The 21,782-nt window shown below is 43.0% G+C and overlaps 2 protein-coding genes across 7 annotated transcripts in view; one reads left to right on the top strand and one right to left on the bottom strand.

Annotated features, from left to right (window-relative positions):
• Positions 1–5,311, top strand: part of LOC131689510 (uncharacterized) — a 36,571-nt gene extending 31,260 nt beyond the window's left edge. For all 6 annotated transcript variants that reach the window (XM_058974653.1, XM_058974691.1, XM_058974670.1 and 3 more), the window contains 3 exons: positions 3,682–4,267; positions 4,331–4,711; positions 4,777–5,311. In XM_058974653.1, coding sequence (XP_058830636.1) covers positions 3,682–4,267; positions 4,331–4,711; positions 4,777–5,098 — 1,289 coding nt within the window. In that variant the 3' untranslated portion in view covers positions 5,099–5,311. The remainder of the gene's footprint in view (positions 1–3,681; positions 4,268–4,330; positions 4,712–4,776) is intronic.
• LOC131689500 (E3 ubiquitin-protein ligase Ubr3) overlaps positions 1–21,782 on the bottom strand; it is a 118,548-nt gene that overhangs the window by 45,006 nt on the left and 51,760 nt on the right. Inside the window, exons 3-7 of the mRNA XM_058974626.1 lie at positions 14,820–15,562; positions 14,539–14,767; positions 14,299–14,478; positions 6,806–7,041; positions 6,592–6,747 (exon numbers count right to left, since the gene is read on the bottom strand). Coding sequence (XP_058830609.1) covers positions 6,592–6,747; positions 6,806–7,041; positions 14,299–14,478; positions 14,539–14,767; positions 14,820–15,562 — 1,544 coding nt within the window. The remainder of the gene's footprint in view (positions 1–6,591; positions 6,748–6,805; positions 7,042–14,298; positions 14,479–14,538; positions 14,768–14,819; positions 15,563–21,782) is intronic.

Below are 21,782 nucleotides of genomic sequence, written 5' to 3'. Positions count from 1 at the left end.
TCATGAAGAAAATAGCACGGTAACGTGATGAGAAGTCACGAAAATCGTGAATAAGCTCCTGAAATCATGAACATCGTTTAACTGCCGGCGGTGTATGCCCAATTTATTAACAAGAATCACAACAAAAACTAAACATGTCCAGGGAACAACAACCAAACATTGGAATATAACGCCATGTATATAATCGGGGCGAAACACAATTTGTTTTATGAAAACTAGTTTTATTATTTATAATTTCAGGAACTTGGTCACGGTTTTCGTAAATCGTTCGGTTCACGAAATTGTGATCTTTGTTTCATGAATTTATGAACGGATTTTTTTCCGTGTGATCTGCCTGTCACAAAGCGAATTACTGGTGAACGGCGAAAAGGGTTGCTAAATCGGATGCTAACTCGTGGAAAATCGAGAAGTTTAATGCTAACAGTTTCAATCAAATTTACTCGTCCTATTCAACCCAAGTTTATCTTTCTTTGTCGAAAACCATTCTATGAAGACCAGATTGGAATAGTTGATTAGTGTTCACGACGTCACCCGCGTGACCGTTTAGTATTGTCAAACTGCTGCCGAAGGATGTCAATCAAAGTTGGCTGACGTGAAGTCACTATCGTTAGAATGCTCGTCTGTGATACGGTAAATTCATTTTTCGCTTCAGATGGTATTAAGTTGAAACCTTCACAAATCCACTACAGGGTGGACAGAACAGATAGTATATTGGATCGATTCCGAAAAATCGTGGAAATTAGGGAGTTTTCGTGAAGAAATCCGAGTCATGCCACGGCCTTGGCCGATTGAGTTTGGAGTCTAGAATACCACGCACTCAATTTGATCCGCGACAATAATCTTAGAGTTGAAAAACTGTAACGAACGAGCCCCGGTTGTAATACTACGTTGCGTGAAAAGCACCATTGCTGTTTTAGTCCCACACGAAGACATAATTGCACATAAGGCTTGCTGCATCTCATCAAAAAATGTGTTAATGCAAATACCGGTGATCATTACATGATAATCATCGGCGAAACCATATGTCGGAAAACCAAGCTCATTAAGTTTACTCAAGGCGACAAGGTTTCATAGAAGTGGGGACAGTACACCACCTTGAGGACATCCGCAGACACTCAGTTTCCTTATCTCTACATGTCTTAAGGATGAGCACAGATGTCGGTTGCTAAGCATTGCGTGTATGCAGTGCATGATATATAAAGCACCTTGAATATCGTTAAAAAAAACACATGCTTGGTTGCTTCTGCGAAATGTTTTTTCAATGTTGTGGACAACATTGTGTAAAAGGAGTTATAAAATTATAAGTTATAAAACCCTACATGTTCTAGAGAAAACTTGAGTTTGAATCAAAACAAATTGGCTCGATTGACACGTTTCTCATGTTATTCGGAGAATTGTGCTTTGGTAATACTGTCGGAGCAGAAAGTAACACTTAACACCTCTTTCCTGCCAGATAGTGCAAATGTTGGGCGATTTCCTACATTGAATATATGTAGATTTGCGCTATTTAAGCATTTTCAGAGCTTCTTAGCTTGATTGATATCAATGAGCTGACCGAAAACATGTGATGGACCACCTTTCTGCCACAGTGTGATACAACTCTGCTTGAATTATCACCTCAAACCGACGGATGCGACACGACCTCTAGACTGGCTTTGTCCGGACAAAGATAACAGTCTGTTATCAACCTCCTAGTGGACAACCGGCCCGACCGTAAAAGAACCAGGCAATCTCATCGATAAATTGCAATTTTTTAGAAGTTCAGCATCCAGAAAATTTGTGATTCCTAAGAACAATGTACAAAGCAATCAATCAAGCAAAGCCAGAAAGCTTGCCTTGAGGAGCTTTGTAACAAATCGCACGCTTGTACTCGTTTAAAACCATATTTTTGCGTGAAGAGCACAACAAAGCCCATAACTAAATTAGTTATGGAATTTGCGTTTCGACTTCGTCTCACCAGAACCCGACACTATTTTAGTAACAGGACTACTAGTTCTCATCAACTAAAAAGAAGCTCATTTTTTGCGGGATATCATGCTTGCTAGGGGTTTGCTCAGGAACACAAATTGTGTTTCCGTTTTTCGGAGCTAACGTCAATCCGGCGCTAGCTTGGCCCTGTCACTAAGTTACTGTCGGATTCTGATGAGACGAAGCCGAAACGCAAATTCCATAACTAATTTAGAAGATAAAATGGCCAGTTGAACGACCAGAAAGGTGCCCGGACAAAATGAAGGTCAAATTTGAAGGGTTTTTCCTGCAGCATGGACCAACGATCAGGTCACTTCCACCGTAAGTGAGGAATATGATTGTGAAGAAGCATCCCCCATTAATCAAAGAAGTGCTAATTGAGATGATGAAAGTTGTAGGACCCCACTTAATCCCAAACCTGCTTCTGAAACCAGCGATACTGGAGAACACGAAGAAATAAAGTAATGTTTAAACAGCACGTTCAGGTTGTTAAGCATGATGGTAGCTAGCACCTACCGGTCCAGACCAGAATGATTCTCATTGTATTGCCACTGAAGGAGGATGGGGAGTGCTATACGAACAGAGTCCGACGAAGAACACGGATTGACACCATGAAGAGATGGCACGAGGAATGGGATAACGCGATGAATGGAAGATAGACGCAACGATTGACCCCGATCGTGTCCACGTGAATGCGCAGGAAGCATGGAGAAGATTTTTATCTGACGCAATTTTTGTCAGGCCATGGCTGCTACAGGATTTACCTTCGCCGATTCGGGTATGCGGAGTCCCCTCTCAGCCTGGAGGGCACAGACGTTGAAGAACGCGTGATTTTTGACTGTTCACGGTATGGTTCAATGCGAAGCGCAAGGTTCACTATCAGTTGAACAGACACCAACCCAGACATCGTTCATAGAATGTATCGCGATGAAAATACGTTGGATGTCATTAGCGAAGCCATTGTGCAAATTATATCGGCTCTGCAGCGAAAATGGCGGGATGATCAAGCGAGTGGTTGAATGGAACAGCGGGTAGTCGCCCTGGAGTAGGCCAGCCAGATCCTCCGCCGAAGATTAGATCGCTTGAAGTGCCAGCGGTGGATCGTCGGGATTAGCTTTATCCGGATCGACCTCGACACCTACTGGTTTTAGCCCATTGAGTAGGGTCCGAGAGGTAGATCGCATCAAAACTGCGAGCTAAATGACTCACGCAACGGGTATCGGCATGAAGAGAAATTCCGCTGCCGAGAAACTCTCAGTCGGAGATGTGTACAGTTACCGCCGAGAGACTAACTATCTGAGCAGATCGTGACAAAACTGGAAGCTAAATGGCTCACGGCAACAGAAGATAAATGGTTTATTGATACGGGGGTTAAATGGCTACAGGTACTACGGGCCGAGCTTTTAAAAAAAAAAATCAAACTTACTATAAAAAAAACACACAGGGATATTTTCAGAAATTGTTGTACTTAGTCGAATGGTATATGACACTAGGCAGTACAGGTCTCGGTTGAAAAGTCGAATTTCAGAGTGATTGTTCTTTACACAAAATGCCGAATGCAAAGTACCAAGACTTTGCTTTGATAGAAGGACATAGGTCATGTGAGACAATTTTCTTCGATCGTTTTATCGAATGTTGACTTCACTAACGAATTGCTAATGACCACTAATCACTAACTCTACCTTCTCTCTCACCCACCCACCCACTCGACAGGCAACTTCACCACCGAGGCCAAACTGATGCGCCGTCGCTTCGAGGACCGTACGAGCCGCACCCAGACGCTGCTGCAGCGGGTGATGCAGCAGGCTAGCCGCGAGTACTGGCGCTGCGATCCGGAACGGAACCAGCAAAAGGAGGGTGAAACGTTCCTACAGCTAACCCGGCTGCTGCAGGGTTACGTCGAGAACGAGGTGGACATGAACACGGATAACACCTGTAAGGAAAATTGCGCCCACTACAGCTGGGGAGTTAAGCAGGAACAGTGCTATAAGGATCTGTACTGTTCGAAGCAGCCAAAGTGTTCGGGGAAAATTTACGACTGTGAATATATGGACTCGGATATGTGGATCTGTCCGGCGGCTAGCAGCAGTGATCGGCGGTACGAGTATATTGAGTACGAGAACGGGATGATACTTGGTCAGAAGAAGCACTGCTCGCGGGGAACGACTAAGGTGGACTCGTGGTGGAGGTGGTTGTTCTGGCACTGCAGCTACTGTTTCTGTCTGTGCGATGACGCTGGACCGCGCTCGGATAGGTACATCAACATGAAGGAATCGGTGTCAGACGTAATGAATAACAAGTAGGTTCGAATACTGACAAAATATTATTTTAAACTAATTCGTCATTTTTTCCATCTTCACAGGGTCGTAACCGGAATGCGATTCGTCAAAAAGAATCGAATCATTCACTTAGTTGTCCAACAAGGAACGCTTCTACCGCGAGGTCAGATCGACAATACCACCTTGGACTGGGTTGAAGCGGAAAGTTACAACATTCTGTCACCTAATGTCCGCAACGGACGAGACTATCATACCCTGGGTCACGACAATCGTATTTTGGATCTGGACGATCTAGAAGTGCAACCGTCTTACGTCCTAACAGGAGTTCGATTCCGTCTACTGGGTACCCATCTAAACATGGAAATTCGTATGACCGAAATGGACTTTGGCACCGGAAAGTTGATGGATCCGGACAAGAGCATTTGGATTGGAAGCGACAAAACCGAACACAGTGAAGATAAGAGGTAGTTAACGAATCAATCGAATTAGTTGTAGTAATTTTTTACACCTAATTTTATCTTCTTAATAGAACCGAACTGAAACTGGATCGACCGCACGTACCACTGCTTACACCGGCAAAGTCAATCCCGGACTCGATCAGCAACCAGTTTATTCGCTTCCGCGAGAGTGACCGTGGAATGGACGCAGCCCAGACGACGGTACCGTTCTTCGACGCTCAACCGGTGGTTCCGACCAAACCTGTTCCACTTGCCGGAGCTGGATTGTTCCACAAAGGTCGGCCAAAATTCGGTGGATTCGTTGCTCCCAAAGTGCTGACGTATGATTTTGGACCGCACGTGCAGGCACCGATCGAGCAGGTGGATGCCGATGAACGACAGCAGCGAGGTTGAGTGGAGATTTTTTTGAAGGCGGGGTTTGGGAATAGGAGTTTTATGTTGTACTACTACCAAATTGAGTGCGCATACTTGCGTGGACGCGATAGAACTATAGAACATCGAAAGTAGGTCCCATGCGAGGAAACTTGAGCGTTATAAAATTATTCTCCAACTTGTATTACTACTATGTAGAGGTCTGTTCTAATAAAAGTCATGATCTATCTGATCCGCGTTAGCGTTTGATTTGAATGTCACAAACTCAATCGCTGGTTCCGGAGGATGTTCGGAACCTCGCGAAGTCAACAAAGTCATTTTTTTTAAACCCCGGACTATGTACATTCGGTTGCCAAATGTTGTCGGTAGGTTCGGATTTCTTCTAAACAAAATGAAGGGTTACCCAAGGAAGCACTTTTGGACCTTTGCTGGTAGGCATCGTCAATTTGGAAATTGTTTTCGAATTGGACATTCAAACGATGAAAAATTTGCCTAGGCAATTTCTCGTTTGTAATGAAAAATTCGACTCACGCTCACACGACACCAAATTAAATTATAAAACACCAGGTTCTCGTGATTTATAGTCCCCTTTGAGTATAATACACATCAAAATACACTCAGGTTTTTTTTACGCGGGGGATACGAGCCGCGTAAATGAAAACCGCGTAAATGAAAACCGCGTAAATTTCAAAAACCGCGTAAATGAAAACCGCGTAAATTTCAAAATCCGCGTAAATGAAAACCGCGTAAAAAAATACCGCGCAAAAAAAAACCGCGTAAAAAAAAACTTGAGTGTATATGGTATTAAAATGAACAGATCGTTTTTCAGGACAATCTTACGATTTTCTGTACAGATTGTGAGCGCCCAATAGATTTTCCTGTCCACGGAACTCATTCAATTTAGTTTATTAACTAAAAAGACCAAAGGAGTTCCGCGCAGTTAATAAAAAAATTGTCGTGAGGTCACGGTCGCCATATATGAAAAAAATAAGTTATTTACAACTGAGACCGTTGGAGTAGTTTTCTGGATAATATTAGCTTAGACGTGGTTTTAGTCGGAGTTGGTCCGTTTTTAACCACGTCGAGGAAGAGTCCTTTTCAAAACTAACCACTGCCATGAAACTGGAAGACAGCAATCTCGATGAATTTGGCAGTAGATATGTTGGTCTTGATAAATGCAACTCCTATGGAAGTTAGCCGTCTGTGTTAATCGTGTTTTTCAATTTGGTTTTATTCCATTAGTTCTAGAATGCCCACGATCGGATACAGTACGCATTTTCCGTAAATATCTAAGTCAGATCATAGCTCCGAATAAAACGAGGTAAAGGTAAAGAGATCGACTACACGATACAAAGCAACAAGACGGGCCCAACAGAACTGTTCGACGATGATCTCTAATTTTGTTTTGTCTACGACCGAATGGTACATAATTCACTGTTTTTTGGTAACGAATTCCTCACAGAAAATCCTCCGTTGATGTTTCCGAGAAAAATGAAAAATAAATCTTCACTCACCTGTACCCGCAGCGGATGCATCATCAGCATCGGCAGCAGATCCGCGGATGGCAGGATATCACTCAGCGACATTCCCATCCGTTTCACACCCTGGCAGATGAACGCCGCCAGGTATCGATGCAACGGGAAGTGAAACGATGCCCGATACAGTTCATCCTAAAACAGTAAATGATCAAATTAGCTAGTGCTTTTCTCATGCCTAAAATACACGTACCTTATCAAACTTCGGATGCAGATAGAAATTGACCGCATCCAGCCAGTCCTGCAGATAGTTGACGCAGAAGAGCATAAACTTCTTCGCCAGCGGAGCGTGCGAGGGGTCCTTCAGGTGTGAGATTATGGACCACATGGGGTAAGCGCTGGCTTCCAGCTCACAGCTGAATGCGGCCGTGTAGAGGTTCGGTTCGATCTCGACGTGGCTGCCCGTCTCCCGGATGTTAACGTTCATGCCTGTGGAATATGGAGAAACGGGTAAGAGCTTTCTTTATACTCGAGTTTAAGTTGTTGGTTTCCGGAATTAACTAAAAAGTTTTAATATGTTTAATTGTACATAAATAAACAGACTACTTAGACTAGCCACATTTGGGGACATCTAAAAAAATTGCTTTAATCGTATTCCACGTCAAGTGGAAGTCGAATGCGGTAGCAGCACTGTTAAAAATACGCTGAAGTCTGTTCGCAGGATTTTGGCGGCCACAGTCGGTTCTCCTGAAGGGCAGTCGCAGGAGAGCTCGAAAACTGCCTTGAAGATCGAGGTGTTCGAGACTGGCAGAGCAGGGGCTCGAGAGCAGTCCCTTTGGATGTTGAAAGTGTGTAGGTGTATTAACTGACATCGGTTATTGGCGGTGCAAAGCGTATGAACCGATGTGGAACAGCCTCGATACCAACCCTGCACTTGTAGTATGCGTTACGTTGCGTTGCGTAATCACGGTATACTTCGTAGCTTGCAGACTGATGACTCTCATTTCCAGCCAGACTACTTGAGGAGCATTGTTTGGGAATAACAATTGATCCAGTCCAAGCGAGAGTTTCGCCTGAGAGCCACCATTGCGGGCCACGACCATCTTTACCGTAACTCGGGATGAGAAAGGAAGTGTTGATGTGGTACTTACTTAATGGAAGGCACCGACTCAGTGACACTCCCATAAGTACCACGGATTGGGTATAGTGGGCGGGTTGTTAGTCAGGATTCGCTTCAAGCAAGCGATGCAACTGAGACTATATTTTCGTGCATGTTTGAATAGTTTATTGACTGTAGGATACGTAAATCTTCTAGGCGTTTAGGTAGGTGCCTCAACATGATGGTAGAGAAATCAATTAGTGAATTGGTTGTTAGTATTCAGTTATTCCTCTGCGAAGAGTCCGAACTATTTTTTGCGATCAGGATTGCCAATGATTCGGGCCAACTCTCGTTGCGCTGGAAAAGTAGTTTAGTTTTTTTTTTTGCTAAGACCAGTTGGTCGAAGCAAACATTCTCAACCGCTTCTTGCGTGGCTAAAGAGACTCATTTCTCCATCGACTCCATATCTGGTAACTACTTTTAAAATATCTGTCCTCGACTCCGAGACCGACTGCCACAACAGCTGTTGGGCAGCTGCATAGTGGTTAAGATTCAGCTGTGTGACGTTCACGGCTCCTCACCGAAGGGATACGAAGGTCCACCCATAGCATGGTTACGGGCTTGCTTATTGGCGGTACAGATAAGGAATTTAGGCGACTTAGTACAGTCCCGCTCATTATGACCCTCCTCGCCGCAGCAACGACATAATTTGCTCCTGTCTAGTCCCTTGCATTCGTACGACTTGTGGCCGGATTCTAGGCACCGATAGCACCTATCCACTGAAGGCTGGTGGGGTATGCTTACTGGGCATACTAACCAGCCGATCTTCAGCTTCCCTTTCTCGGCAACCTTTTAAGCTTCCGCAGTCAGTAGCCTGAGGTAGGCTACTTGCGTGCCAGAAAATCCCGCTCTTAAGCGCACAGAGGCCCGCTCGATCACTGCGTCACACTGTTCTGTGACGGCAGAGACGACATCGTCTGCGGTCGTGAACTCGTCCAGTTGCGTGCACTGGAGTCACTTCCGCACCTAGCGATCTCACATGGGCGCCTTTACCCAGGACTTTTTGGGCCAAGGTCTTGTACGCCGCACTAGATAGTGCGCATTGCATTAGCACCAAGAGCATTTCACCGGTCTTGGTACGTCTCACGCTGCGCACGTCCTGCCCGAGGGCCGAGAGGCTTTCAGCTGCCCGCATTGACTTAAGAACGTCGGCATATTTTCCCTTGTCGGTTTTCACTAAAAAGGCCTCGTCTCTGTCCTTGGTCTTCTTTGCGGGTCGAGGAGCGTTCGACGTCCGCTTCCCCCTACTGACCAACTTCTAGGGGTTTTCGAGCCCCCCCCCCCCCAAGTAATGTACCAGCAATCTGGCATCTGGTACCAGCAATCTTTTTTCTGCCCGACGGGGTCATTTGGCTACCGTGATTGCACGCCGTTTGGCGTTGTTTTTGCATCCTCGCCTGGTAACTGCCTAGGTCGCTTCGGGTTCGGCGCCGTCTTGCCCTGATCTTCTAGGCGAAATCAGTCGCCGCTTAGGCTGATTTGGCTGTTCTATAGAAGGGGAAGGGGAAGACCCCTGTCTGGGTTCCTCTGTCGGCCTTCTCTTTTCCCTCCACCCTCTTGACGTATGCTTCCTGCTCTTGTCTTGCGACTCGAACAGCCTTGCGGAGCACCAGCAGGTTCTTTTTCATTATTTTTATAATGCTTAAAATCAAACCAAAATTTTAGGGTAGTTTTATACATATATTTACTTCAACAATCAAAAGAAAAGTTAATCGATGGAGCCTTGAGTGTAAAATTGAACGCATTTTCGCTTGATGCCCTCCATCAAAGTCTTTACAGTGTCATCCGGTACCAGTTTCTCAGTTTTTTCCATTTTCTTAACATGTCCTTCTCGTCTTTGACTGTCTTCTTGCTCTTCCGAAGTTCCCGCTTCATCATTGCCCAGTACTGCTCCACCGGGCGCAGCTCGGGACAGTTTGGCGGATTCATGTCATTTGGAACAAAATGGACAGAATTGGCCTCATACCACTCCAGGACACATTTAGAATAGTGGCATGATGTCAAATCTGGCCAAAATAGCGGAGCTTCGTCGTGCTGCTGCAAGAACGGCAAAAGGCGCTTCTCGAGGCACTCAGATTTGTAGATCTCGCCATTTACTGTGCCCTTTGTCACGAAAGGCTCGCTCCTCAGTCCGCAAGAGCAGATGGCCTGCCAAATGAGATATTTGGAGGCGAACTTCGACATTTTCTTCTTCTTAAATTTGTCGTCCACATAGAACTTGCTCTTGCCGGTAAAAAACTCCAACCCCGGAATTTGCTTAAAATCGGCTTTTATACGTTTCGTCGTCCATCACACAGCAGCCATATTTTGTCAGCATCTTCTCGTAGAGCTTCCGTGCCCGAGTCTTAGCCGTCGATTTTTGCCGCTCATCGCAGTTTGGGAAGTTCTGTACCTTGTATGTATGTAGTCCAGCTCTCTTCTTTGCATTCTGGACGTAGCTATGCGACATGCCGATCTTTTTAGCCAAATCACGGCTTGAGACGTTGGGATTTGCTTTAATCATCCGCTTCACCTTTTCCTCCGTCTTTTTGTTCTCCGGTCCCTGTTTTCTTCCAGCTCCTTTGCCGTGGTCCAACGTCAACCGCTCCCGGAACCGCTTCAACACTCTGGAGACGATTAAATGGTGAATATTCAACATTTTTCCCAACTGCCGGTGCGACAGGTCAGGAAATACCAGGTGTTTGGAAAGAATTTGTTCTCTCGACTCGCGTTGGTTCACCTCCATTTTCGTTGAATCGAAAAACACGACTTCTAGTTTGACAGCATGTAAACAATACACATCAATGAGAAAGTGTGCAAAATTTGGTTGATTTTTACCCAATGGTAAAAAAGTTATGCCCTGTTGAATGTGTCGCAATAATTTCGTGTTCGCCCTTTAATTCACTCATACTGCTCCCACGAGTTGCGCGAGAAAGAAAGGTCCGCCACGCCAGAGCTCCGCAGTAACGTGGTAAGGGATGCCCAGGTACCCCACAGGCTCCGTTAACGATCGAGCATCTTTTTCACCCCCTCGACCACTCATCCATCGGCACGGGTCGCTTCACGCCTTGGACTTGGGGTTATGCCCGTTGAGGCTTTACGTGATGACGACTGCGGCCTAGATCATCACAACCATCCTCCTTTACCAGGGCTTTGGACTCCTGTAACCGAAAATCGAGCGATTTTTTTTCTGATGAGCCCAAGAATCTGCTATTGCACAGGTTACCTGGAAGGAACCTCGAACTTTCATTAGAGCTATTGACAAAACTGTGACGTTTGTTGATGGATCAACGGTGATGACATCCGCTTTGAAACTCGAAATCTCATTAGATAGGGCTTCCGACACTGGCTCGGCATAACATTTTTCCGCGGTTTTATCTGTTCCTTTCGCAGCTAGTTCTTCGCTGTTTCTCCTATCACCATCTGCGGTTTCTAGTGCATCACAATTATTTACAAAAAAATCGAAGAAATTTGCCAATGTAGAGATCCTCCAAGTCAACGATTTTCTGCGCCCATAGCACAAGTTTATCATTTTTTTCATCGTAAGAACCAGCACCATCCAAGGATCTCGAGATTCATACGGTTGATCTATAGCATTGTCAGATGTCGACACTAGTTTTTAAAGATGATTGATCCAAACACTCTTTTACGAGCAAACAAACGGCATATTTCTGTTGATCGTATCGCTGAATTAACTTTTACCAGAATTGTCCATAATTGGTACCCGTTATAGCAAACATCATCCTTATATAACGGGGGGGGGGGGTCTCCAAAAAAACAGCCCTCTAATTTTTTTTAATATGTTCTACTTAGCCTAAATCATAACCGAATCCAGTTTTTGCGTCCTATATACACAATTATCGCTAGGATTGATTGAATCGAGTTTTACTGAGTGCCCTATCATTTTGGTTGATTGAATTTAAGGCTTTTATTGAATTATTCCTCATTCGAATAGATAACGATGGCGGCAGGATGATCTACGATCAACCCTATAACGTTTTGCATGTCTCTCAGCCTCTTTTTCGTTGCCTCAGAAAGACGCTGGTGTTGTCGGAGTTTATACGGATAAAAACCAAAATCTTTTTTCACCGAAGATTGGATCGTCTTACGTGACATTGTAGTCCTTAGCCATTTGGTTCATTGATCTGGCCGGATCATTATTGTTGGTCACAGTTTTAATCAATGCTTACAGAATGAGGCCTTTTTCGTCCTGGACGTCCAGATGCTCCACTTCCATCTTGTAATTGCTTCTTACATTGTCAGACAAATTTTCGATTCACACCGAGCAGCGGACTTCTGTTAGGGTAATAGTACCAAACCTGTACAGCGCTTTGATTCGCAATCCATTGTTCCGAAATTTCACAATATCACTAAGCAATTATTACATTAACTTTATCCCAGAAGAAAAGATTTTCACATACACTTCAATTTGATATGTTCCCAACGGTTTGTAACCATGGGATTGTTTTAGCAAGCCATCCTGTAGCGCTATTATGAATCCCCTAGGTGCACGTTGGACAATGCTTAATCGTCCGTTATGTTGCGTGAAGAAGTCTCTCTGGTTTCTTCACAATCTAATAATCCTTGACCAAAGATCATTGAAGTTATTCTTGTTCTGACAAGAGCCGTGCGGTCGCGTAGAATGCTGCTGCTTGTCTCCAACCTCTCAGGTGCCCGATACTCGCCAGGTTCTGCTCCACTTGGTCCAGCCACCGGGAACGCTGCGCTCTTCTCCGTCTTGTACCTGCCGGGCTGGAGGTGAAAACCAACTTGGTGGGGTTGTTGTCCGGCCTCCTCACAACATGCCCCGCCCACCGTACCCTTCCAGCTTCAGCTACTTTCCGGACACTTGGCTCACCATAGAATCGCGCAGGTTCGTAGTTCATCCTTCTCCTTCACACGCCATCCTCCTGCACACCACCGAAGATCGTTCTCAGCATCCTTCTTTCGAAGACTTCGAGTGCTTGCAGATCCTTCTCGAGCATTGTCCACGTTTCGTGCCCGTAGAGAACCACCGGTCTCTAATCAGTGTGTTGTACATGGCGCATTTCGTGCGGTAGTGAAGCTTCCTGGATCTCAAAGTTTTTTGGAGCCCATAGTAAGCACGACTTCCAGAGATAATACCCCCTTCTGATCTCCCGTCTGGTGTTATTGTCCGCAGTCACCAATGAGCCTAGATAGATGAACTCGTCAACCACCTCGAACTCGTCGTCGTCGATCGTAATAGTACTGCCCAAGCGTTCCCTATCGCGATCGGTTCCGCCAGCCAGCATTTACTTCGTCTTAGACACATTTATCTTCAGTCCTACTCGTGCTGCTTCGCGCTTCAGTCGGGTATACAGATCTGCTACCGTCTCCTTGTTTCTACCGATTATGTCCACGTTGTCAGCGAAGCGAAGCACACGAACCGCATGTTGAACCCCGCTCTTCGCATTACACCTTCCAGCGCTATATTGAACAGCAGACAGGACAACCCATCGCCTTGTCTTAGTCCCCTGCGTGTTTCAAACGGACCCGAGAGTCCGCCCGAAATTTTGACACAACACCTTACACCATCCATCGTAGCCTTAATCAGTCTTGGCAGCTTTTGTTGTCTGCATATATGGAGAGAGAAAAAAACCAGCACAATTGGCCTATTACACTGGCGGCTCGCATCCATCCATCTGGAGCTAGTGTTTACTGCCGTGAAATAGGATTGGAACTTTTTCATTCGCTGGGTAGTGACTGTACTGTATTCCAATCCAAAATTTTCGCGTGTTTGTGTGAGTACAATTGACCCTACAAACGGGGCTTGTCCAACAAAGTGATTATTTTTTGATCCGTTAGCCAAGCTGCAGTCAGGGTCCTTAGCTCGGACAACTTACGATTCGTGACCGCACGTCAAGCTCATTTAATTCGTATAGATTGTGAATTTTGTCGTGTTAGATGAAGAAAAAGATTCTGTCTTGGGCTTTATCCAAACACAGTGGCGTAGTCTACAAAATTGTTCTCAAACAAAATTATTTGATTCATGACGGCTCCTCGTATCATCTGAAATGCAACTTCCTATACGCAATTGCGTTGTCGAGTTTTTGGATGTTCTAATCTGTGTTTGGACTTCTTAAACGTAGTGATATGTTTCTAATCCATGCTTCCAATCATGCGATTCAAACTGCTCGTGTGTTTGTAAGTACCTGCTGTAACAGTCATTTTGCAACGTTTTTTTCCATCATATCAATGTATCCAATAATCCAAAAATGAATTATTCATCTTTTTTAACGACCTCATCATTTCAATTTGTTCTAATCAATGGAACGATTAGAAGATACGATAGGGCACAAATCCTATACTATACACGTGCTATTTGAGTCCAATTATTCTGATGCCACGATTTCCTCGAAGTTAGTAGAACCGATTTGCGCATCCCATTTTTAAGTCGAAGCTCTAGTTTCTATGATGCGGGTTTCTGGACGTTTGTATATATCACATAGAAACCAGTAACACCAAGAAGTTGAATATCAACTTGGATATCAAAATTAATCTCACTGCTCACTTCACAAACAATACTAGTAGTCCATTTTCGCCCAAATTCCATGACCACCCCTAATTATTTTCCACCATTGACTCACCTTGCAGCATCGACAGAAACTGGAACCACATATCGATCAGATTGTCGTCCTTGAGGAACACCAGCGCGACCGATTCGTGCGACAGGACATTATTGAAATCGGATGCCAGCGGCCAGTAGCAGTGATCCTTCATCACCCGCTTGGCACAGTCCACCACATAGTGGAAGTTTTTGTCCGGGTCTAAAAAGAATATTTTTATCGTATCATTGCTTCAAACAGAAAATTCTAAGTATAACATACCATGCAACGTGTTCGGCGTTAGAATCTTCGACATCATCTGTCGCATACTGATAATCATCACGTGCAACAAACTCAACTCTTCCACCATCTTCAGTGCGAGGCTTTCGTTCGAGAACAACTGAACGCTCATGTGAACCACCCGATTGCTGAGCGTATCCGGATCGTTGGACATCTCCAACACACTCGGTATCCTGCAGTAATGCATCACGAAGGTTCTCGTGAGATGTTCCTGTAAAAAATAAAATTGAAATGAGCATCCAAAAACCGTTCGAAAAACATACCTTATAGTCCTGATCGGGCAACATGTTCAGCAGAAAACAAACGATATTCTGCGGAAACTCGAACTTGAACGTCCAGAAGATGAACTCTTCCAGCAGAGTCTTGTGCATAATTTTCTCTCCCAGCGCCGGCAGATGTCGGTATTCGTCGGGTGGTTCCGGCGAAGGAAATAAGCGTACCGCATCCTCATACTTTCGTCGACTTTGTTCGAGCAGACTCCCATACTGATTGGAAGCGAACGGAGGCTCTACCAGCCTCCGATAGGTTGCCTCGTCTATCAGTGCTTTGGTCATAACCCGCCGCATCAGTTCACCCATATTGTTGAACTCCATCAGCATGCTACAGTAATCGTCGCAGTACTTTGCCGTCCGACTGAATACCGCCGAATTGTGCATCTTGGCACTGTGATTGCGGAAGTGCAGCAGCAATCGCAGTAGTAACCGAGGCATCATCGCTTCCGCAACCACCATCAGATCGTCAGGAACGGGAGCCTTATTTTGTCGGTTATTGATTCCATGATCGCTGCAGAAACCTTCGGCTTTCATTACCGAGGTATCGCCGCAGTCACAGGCACCGCCCGCCAGCGAAAGGAACATGTTGAAATCGTGATCGGTGTGATTGCCCCGTTTGAAGCAATCCCGACAGATGGACATACAGGGTGAGATACCGCACGTTCGGCACCGGTAGGCTACCACGTGGGGGATCCAAACGAGACCGCACTTGGCGTGGTTGTCGTAGCCGCGCACTGTGGATGGAAGAGAAGATTTGAATAGGGTTAGTTAGTTTTGAGGATGAAATAGCATAATGGGCGCGGTAAATGGTTAAATAATGTTGGAATTTTTCAAAATTTAATTGCGGTACTGTCGGTTCTCACAGTCACGTTACCTGGTGACAAGGGAAATTTCGTTTATTCGTTAGGTGGTGTAACTGTGATAATAGAGCTCTTGATAGGACTTTTTCTGACCTGTACTGCTCTGTGATTGTAATAAGCAGTGGGAGAAGATTTAAAAGATGACTGTTTTTTTACAGTTTCAGACTGTGTTGAGATGATCGACGTTCTCACGCTAATACGAGGTCATCGCGGATTACATATATGACAGACGGAAAATACCCACTCGTCTTCGTTATTTTTATTCGTAGAAGGTGACATCAGACGATTTTGGAAACTATTCATCCAAAGCGTGTGCTGAATTTTGGTGCTTTATGGGCCACCCACTTTATGACAAAGTGTAAAATAAGCGTACTTAGATTACTTTATTTATTTGTCGGATTTGGCTACACTAGAACCAGACAATTAACCTTGTGCTGCCTAGGTTCATTATCTCGGTACATATTATATACTAGTGTGATGTAAAATTAAACCTTCATACACAGGAGACTGTGCGTGTTCGAAGTGCGTTTAAAAGTTGAACGCTTATTACTTTAAAGGAGCAGGAACACTTCTGAGGGAATTCGAATAAGAAGATTTCTATTTTAATCTGTAACATGTAATCAGTCAATATTTTAAGGATAACTCAAACTTGTCATATGTTCCTTACTTTGGTAAAAGAATTTGTCTACAATTTCTCCAAATTTGGAAAAAAAAATGAATCTAAAAAACTGCACAAAAATAAGACACTAAAAAATCATCCTAAATTCGCTGGAAAACGATTTCACACTGGTATCTAGTTTTTCTCGTATCTAGCATTCAGCTTAATTTTCAAACTTATTCCATATTGTGCTCAAGCTTGTTACAATTTTGTTTTAAATTTGATGCAAATTTTTCAAATAAAGCCAAATTCTAAAATTGCTCTTGAAATTGTCTCAAATTGATTAAAATTTGTTCTAGAACTTATTCAAATTCAAGCAACCCTCAAACCTTTTAAATCAATCGCTGCTCTGAGTAGCACCTAATAATGTTTGAATCAAGGCAACGTCAACAACAAAATAAAAAGAAAGAAAACGCGAATACTGGCGCCGGTTCGTTGCCAAGAGGAACATGTAAACGTTTTCAGTTTTGATTGGAAGATATCTCGAATTTGTCTCAAACTATACTAGTTAACCAAAAAAAATTTTAATCCGCACAAAATTAACATTTTTTCTACAGTCCATAAAACAATTCTTAGCTATTTTTGATTTTGATTTGACAATTAATAAGACATGTTACGTTGAGTAGCCACAGTATACTTCGCGGATGGTAGACCGACGACTGTGATTTCCATATAAACGACTTGATGAATAATATTTGTCCCAGTTCAAGCGAGAACATTGTCTAAGAGCTATCGCGGGCGACGGACAGTGGGAAAGGTTCGTGGCACCAGTTTTGTCCTCCTTGTCACACCGAGCCTTAATTTAATGGTCCATTCGCGCATTTTTCGAAAATGCCGTAATTACAAGCAAAGCACTCCGCCCAAACGTTACCCGACACAAGTTTGAAGACACACACACACCATGCTGCCCCTATTTGAGCGCGATTACCATTCAAAATCTTTGCTCGCTAGCGCAAGGGATCTTTAAAAAAACCAACTCCGTGCTTCAGTAGATTCACGCTTGACAAACTCGAATCGATGACGACACCGTCGATCTCAACTTTGCACACGGGTATGTAGATGTGATAATCCTTCATAAAAGCTGCTAAAAATTGCCTTCTCAGTACACTAGTCTTACTATACGGTGGTGTGTCAGTATTTATAGTCATCCTGAATTTTCAAACCGGACATACCTCAAAAGTTTTAGCACCACGAAAAAGTTACTATGCAACATTTAAGCTCAATCGAAAAAAATGCCTAATAAATGTCATAAAACGACGAGATCTGTTGTAATCCCGAACAATTTGCCTTTCTAGGACATGGAACACTTTTTAGTTGAAATGCTACTTGAATTTGGAAATGTAAAATGTTTGTATGCCAAATGTCTCAGAAATGTTTGTAACGGTATCTGGTAGGCGGTGGTCAGCTATTTTCGTCCGCGTCCCTTATCACTTATTTTTATAAAGTGATTCATCAGCAGTGCTATCTTTGAAAATGAACCACCTCGGATACCCGAGCAAACGAAAAGCCCATAATACCCCCATACTCATAAGGTTTGACATGGGTGTTTGAAATGGGTTCAACCCATGAAAACACCATCACCATGGTCCGGTGGATCCCATAGAAAATACCATATGTTGGTATATTTATGGGTTACTGAGACCATTTTATGGTGTCTTGATGGTTGTGAATTTTGGGACGGACCATGCCGAAGGTCTTTTCAAGGGGCTATGTGGTGTTTGAACCCATGAGTATTTGCTCGGGTATGCAACTTATTTTAATGCAAATGAGAAAGTTTTCATTTCACTATAGTCAGAATTGCACATATTTTGTCGAATGTAAATTTAAATATTCTTTGATTTGATAGCATTGTAAGGAAGCACGTATGATGCCAATCGAGCTGACATTTCTTTGGACTGAGCAAACTAATTTCTTTGTCTGTTTAGTGCTTTTTTGACCAACTAGTAAACTAATCCACTTGGTATTTGATGCACGTGGGGAATACGCATGGTCTTGTCTGAGTGAATAGTAACTTTTGAATTATGTATGTGTGGGTTAAGAATTAACAATTCGCAAGAAGAATTCAAAATCAGTTGCCAATTTTCGGCAGGCATATCAGCACGAAAAACAAATATTTTATTGTTATATACATTGGTTTTCTTTTAGTCCATTAAATCATCAATAAAGTACATTAATTGTTCTTATTGTATTGAGTACTTGCATATGCTTTGGAGTAGTACATGCACTATGCTACTGTCACGTATAAAAATATGACATTTTATGACATTCTAAGACATCACGTTTTTTTATGGGTGAACATTCTTGCACATTGGCCGCTTGGCGTGCGACCCCTGATCATATCCGATTGATTTCAAATTTTGCATCGAGACTTTTTTCGAGATGCTAATGCTTTCAAAGTGTGCTCAGTTATACAATTCAAAGGTCACTTTTTCCAATACATGCCATTGGCACACTCTGTCACAGTCTCCTGAAGAGTCTCTGTCGCCTTCAAACACCTAGCGTCAACTGACTTCATGAATATATAGTTTAACATCTGCGGCTGGAATTTTCATGGAAATCGGGGTTTTCCACTCATCGGAAACAATCCTCCGTCCGTCGTATTCAAATTCAAAGTTTCATTAAAACTGTCAAATATTGCATCGAATGTGTATGCTCCAAGATTAACTGTGGATCCGTAATTCAACCTAAACTTATTGTTGTTCATTTACCCACCAGTATTCATTGGCCCTTTCCTCCGAGAACGGCGTACATCCAATTGTCAGAATGGAGAACGCTGTGCTACAGCGAATGGATCTAATGGTCACAAACCTATTTTACATTATCTCCCTATGAAGTTTTACTAATTGCATTGTTATAATTTCAAGACAGTCTACATTCTTATCTTGAAAATCGCTCTGATATCGCAATCAGTGAAGTAATTGTTCACCACTTTGCTGCTTATCCACTGCACGAACAGTATAGTATAGATGTCCTCGACTGTTAAATGAATGTAGTGAGCCTCAGACCTGATAACGTTTAGCAATATTGTAAAGGGCAGTACGCAACACGACGTCGAATACATCAACTTTACAACCACGATTTCTGTACATCACACATTCATTAAAAACCATGTCGAAATGCGCAGAAGTGGAATCTGATAATGATACCTGAAGATAATATTTTTCCCTGAAATTTATAACACCGTTTGTATTGAGAGAATGCGGGAGATCACACCTACTACCTCTCACCTGACTATTGAATGCAAATCACCTTGGAAAGGTGTAACCTATAGTCAAACAACGCTGATCGCAGACTCCGGCCCGAGCCCTATGTATCAGTTCTAAGACCAGACGGCCCACCTCGGAAACCATGTGTCGAACCATATAAAGAAAACTTATCTACTAAAATAAACAGCATTAACAGTCACCAACAACTGTTACTAAACCAGACATCCGCCCAACCAATAATTGCTGCGCCTAATATCTCAAAACCAACAACCGGCACATCGGGCGATATAACTGCTTCAAACCAACAGCCAGTACCATCAACAAAGAAGCAAACGCCGAAGAAGAACAAGAACATCCAACCACGAACAACAGGAAAGTAGTACCAAGGACAAATTTAGGCGTGTACGCTAACGCGAGGGAAATGCTCCCCACGATTGCCATATATTTTTCATATGGGCGGAGCTCTGGCGTTGCTGTTGGTCTTTTTCGGCAATGACAAGATGCAAAATCTAACCAAAACCCCTCCCCTAGGTGGATGAGTTTGACGGTATTGCAAACATCATCAAGCATATTTCGTGCATCGGTTTTAAGGAACCTCTGACAGACAATTGCTTTAAGATGGTTATTGCATTAGGCCTGGATAGCGGTGCATGGAGGAGACCGAAATGAAAAAAAACACAAAACATGAAAAGACGTATAAAAGTTACTTTGCACAAGCCCAAACTAAAGATCAACTATTAAAGAAATGTAAAAGTAGAAGCTTATTAATGTTAGTGTAGTTATAATCGCAGTTTTTAGTACTAGTGTACGATTGGGCTGGGTCAGGAAATGGATGTAGAACTGGCGTATATGATGGAATAGTGTGTAATCTATTGTCTCGCGTGTAATTTTTTCCTTCCTAGGATTCGTTGATCACAGTTTTCTGGTATTTGGAAGAGTTCTAGTAGATTGATTGCATGTTACATGTGTTCTTTTATTCTACTTAATTAGTCTGTTTTTGTGGTATTTCTATTACAGTCGTGATTCGCTGGTTGGACACTTTTTAACTGGACCGCTTTTTAGTTGGACCTCCGCTGGTTGGACCATTGTCCAACTAAAAAGCATCATCGCGGGCACGAAATTTTGTACACAGGCACCAACTTGTCTATGTTCATGGGAAGTCTGGTTCTGAGTATGCATTATGTCATAAAGTATCTCGGGTAAAATTTAGTGATATTCAGACAACTTTGGTGTCGATCTAGACAACTTGAAACGGATCTAGATCAGTTCTATATTTTTATAGAAGTGTCTTAGAAAAATACTTTCCTCGACAAAGTTGTTTGTTTTGATATTTGCAAGACATTTTCCGAAGACACTTATACTCCAAAATGTATGTAGATGGCGCTGCGCCTGCAATACATGACAAATACTCGTGGAAATGAATTTTGACAAATTATTACATTCATAATTGACTTGCATGTGTTTGACGGTCTCAGAAGACACCTATATTCTAAAACATTTGTAGATGGCACACATATGATAAATAAATTTGCTTTCGACGAAGAAAGTCCCAAGAAGGTCAGGTGTCTTTGGAAAAGTATCCTAGATAATTGAACAATAGCTTGATCCCATGGGTATTGATCAGGATAAGTTTAAACAGATCAACAATCTAGCTTGTAACAAAGAGTAACCTATATTATTAATTTGTTGTTTTAATGTATTTAAAAATAGGCATTTGCCGTGAAAAACATAATCTTTATGTAAATTAGTTCTTAAATGTTTGGTTCGATTTCGTCTCATCAGAATCCGTCATTAGCTTAGTGATAGGACTAAGCTAGCGCCGGATTGACACTAGCTCGGAAAAAAAACGGAGACACAATCTCATGTATTTCAAACGTCATTAGAAAGATTATGATCTCGACTACTTAAAAGCAAAACTTTACCTGTCACTTCATAAGTTGTTCATATTTTTACAGAACATTTTTTCGAAGTTTTTAATGAAATGTTCCGCAAAATGTCTCAATCATACGGATAAATATTTACAACTGGCTTTATTATAGTTTTTTTTTTTTTGAGTTGTCCTACTGGAGCTGTAGAGTAGTCTCGGAAGAACTCCCTGTTAGAATCACTCACTACAGTGGCAGACGAGACGGGAAATATCACTCACTAAAATACTGCTTTGAGACCAATTGCAGCGGGCCGTGATTTTGAATGTGATATTGAGTGTACGGGCGAAGAGACTTCGCGATCG

Source organism: Topomyia yanbarensis, chromosome 1 (genome assembly GCF_030247195.1).
Source record: "Topomyia yanbarensis strain Yona2022 chromosome 1, ASM3024719v1, whole genome shotgun sequence".
Classification (NCBI taxonomy): Eukaryota; Metazoa; Arthropoda; class Insecta; order Diptera; family Culicidae; genus Topomyia; species Topomyia yanbarensis.
The sequence above is the reverse complement of the archived record's forward strand: the minus strand, read 5'-3'. Positions and strand labels throughout refer to the sequence as shown.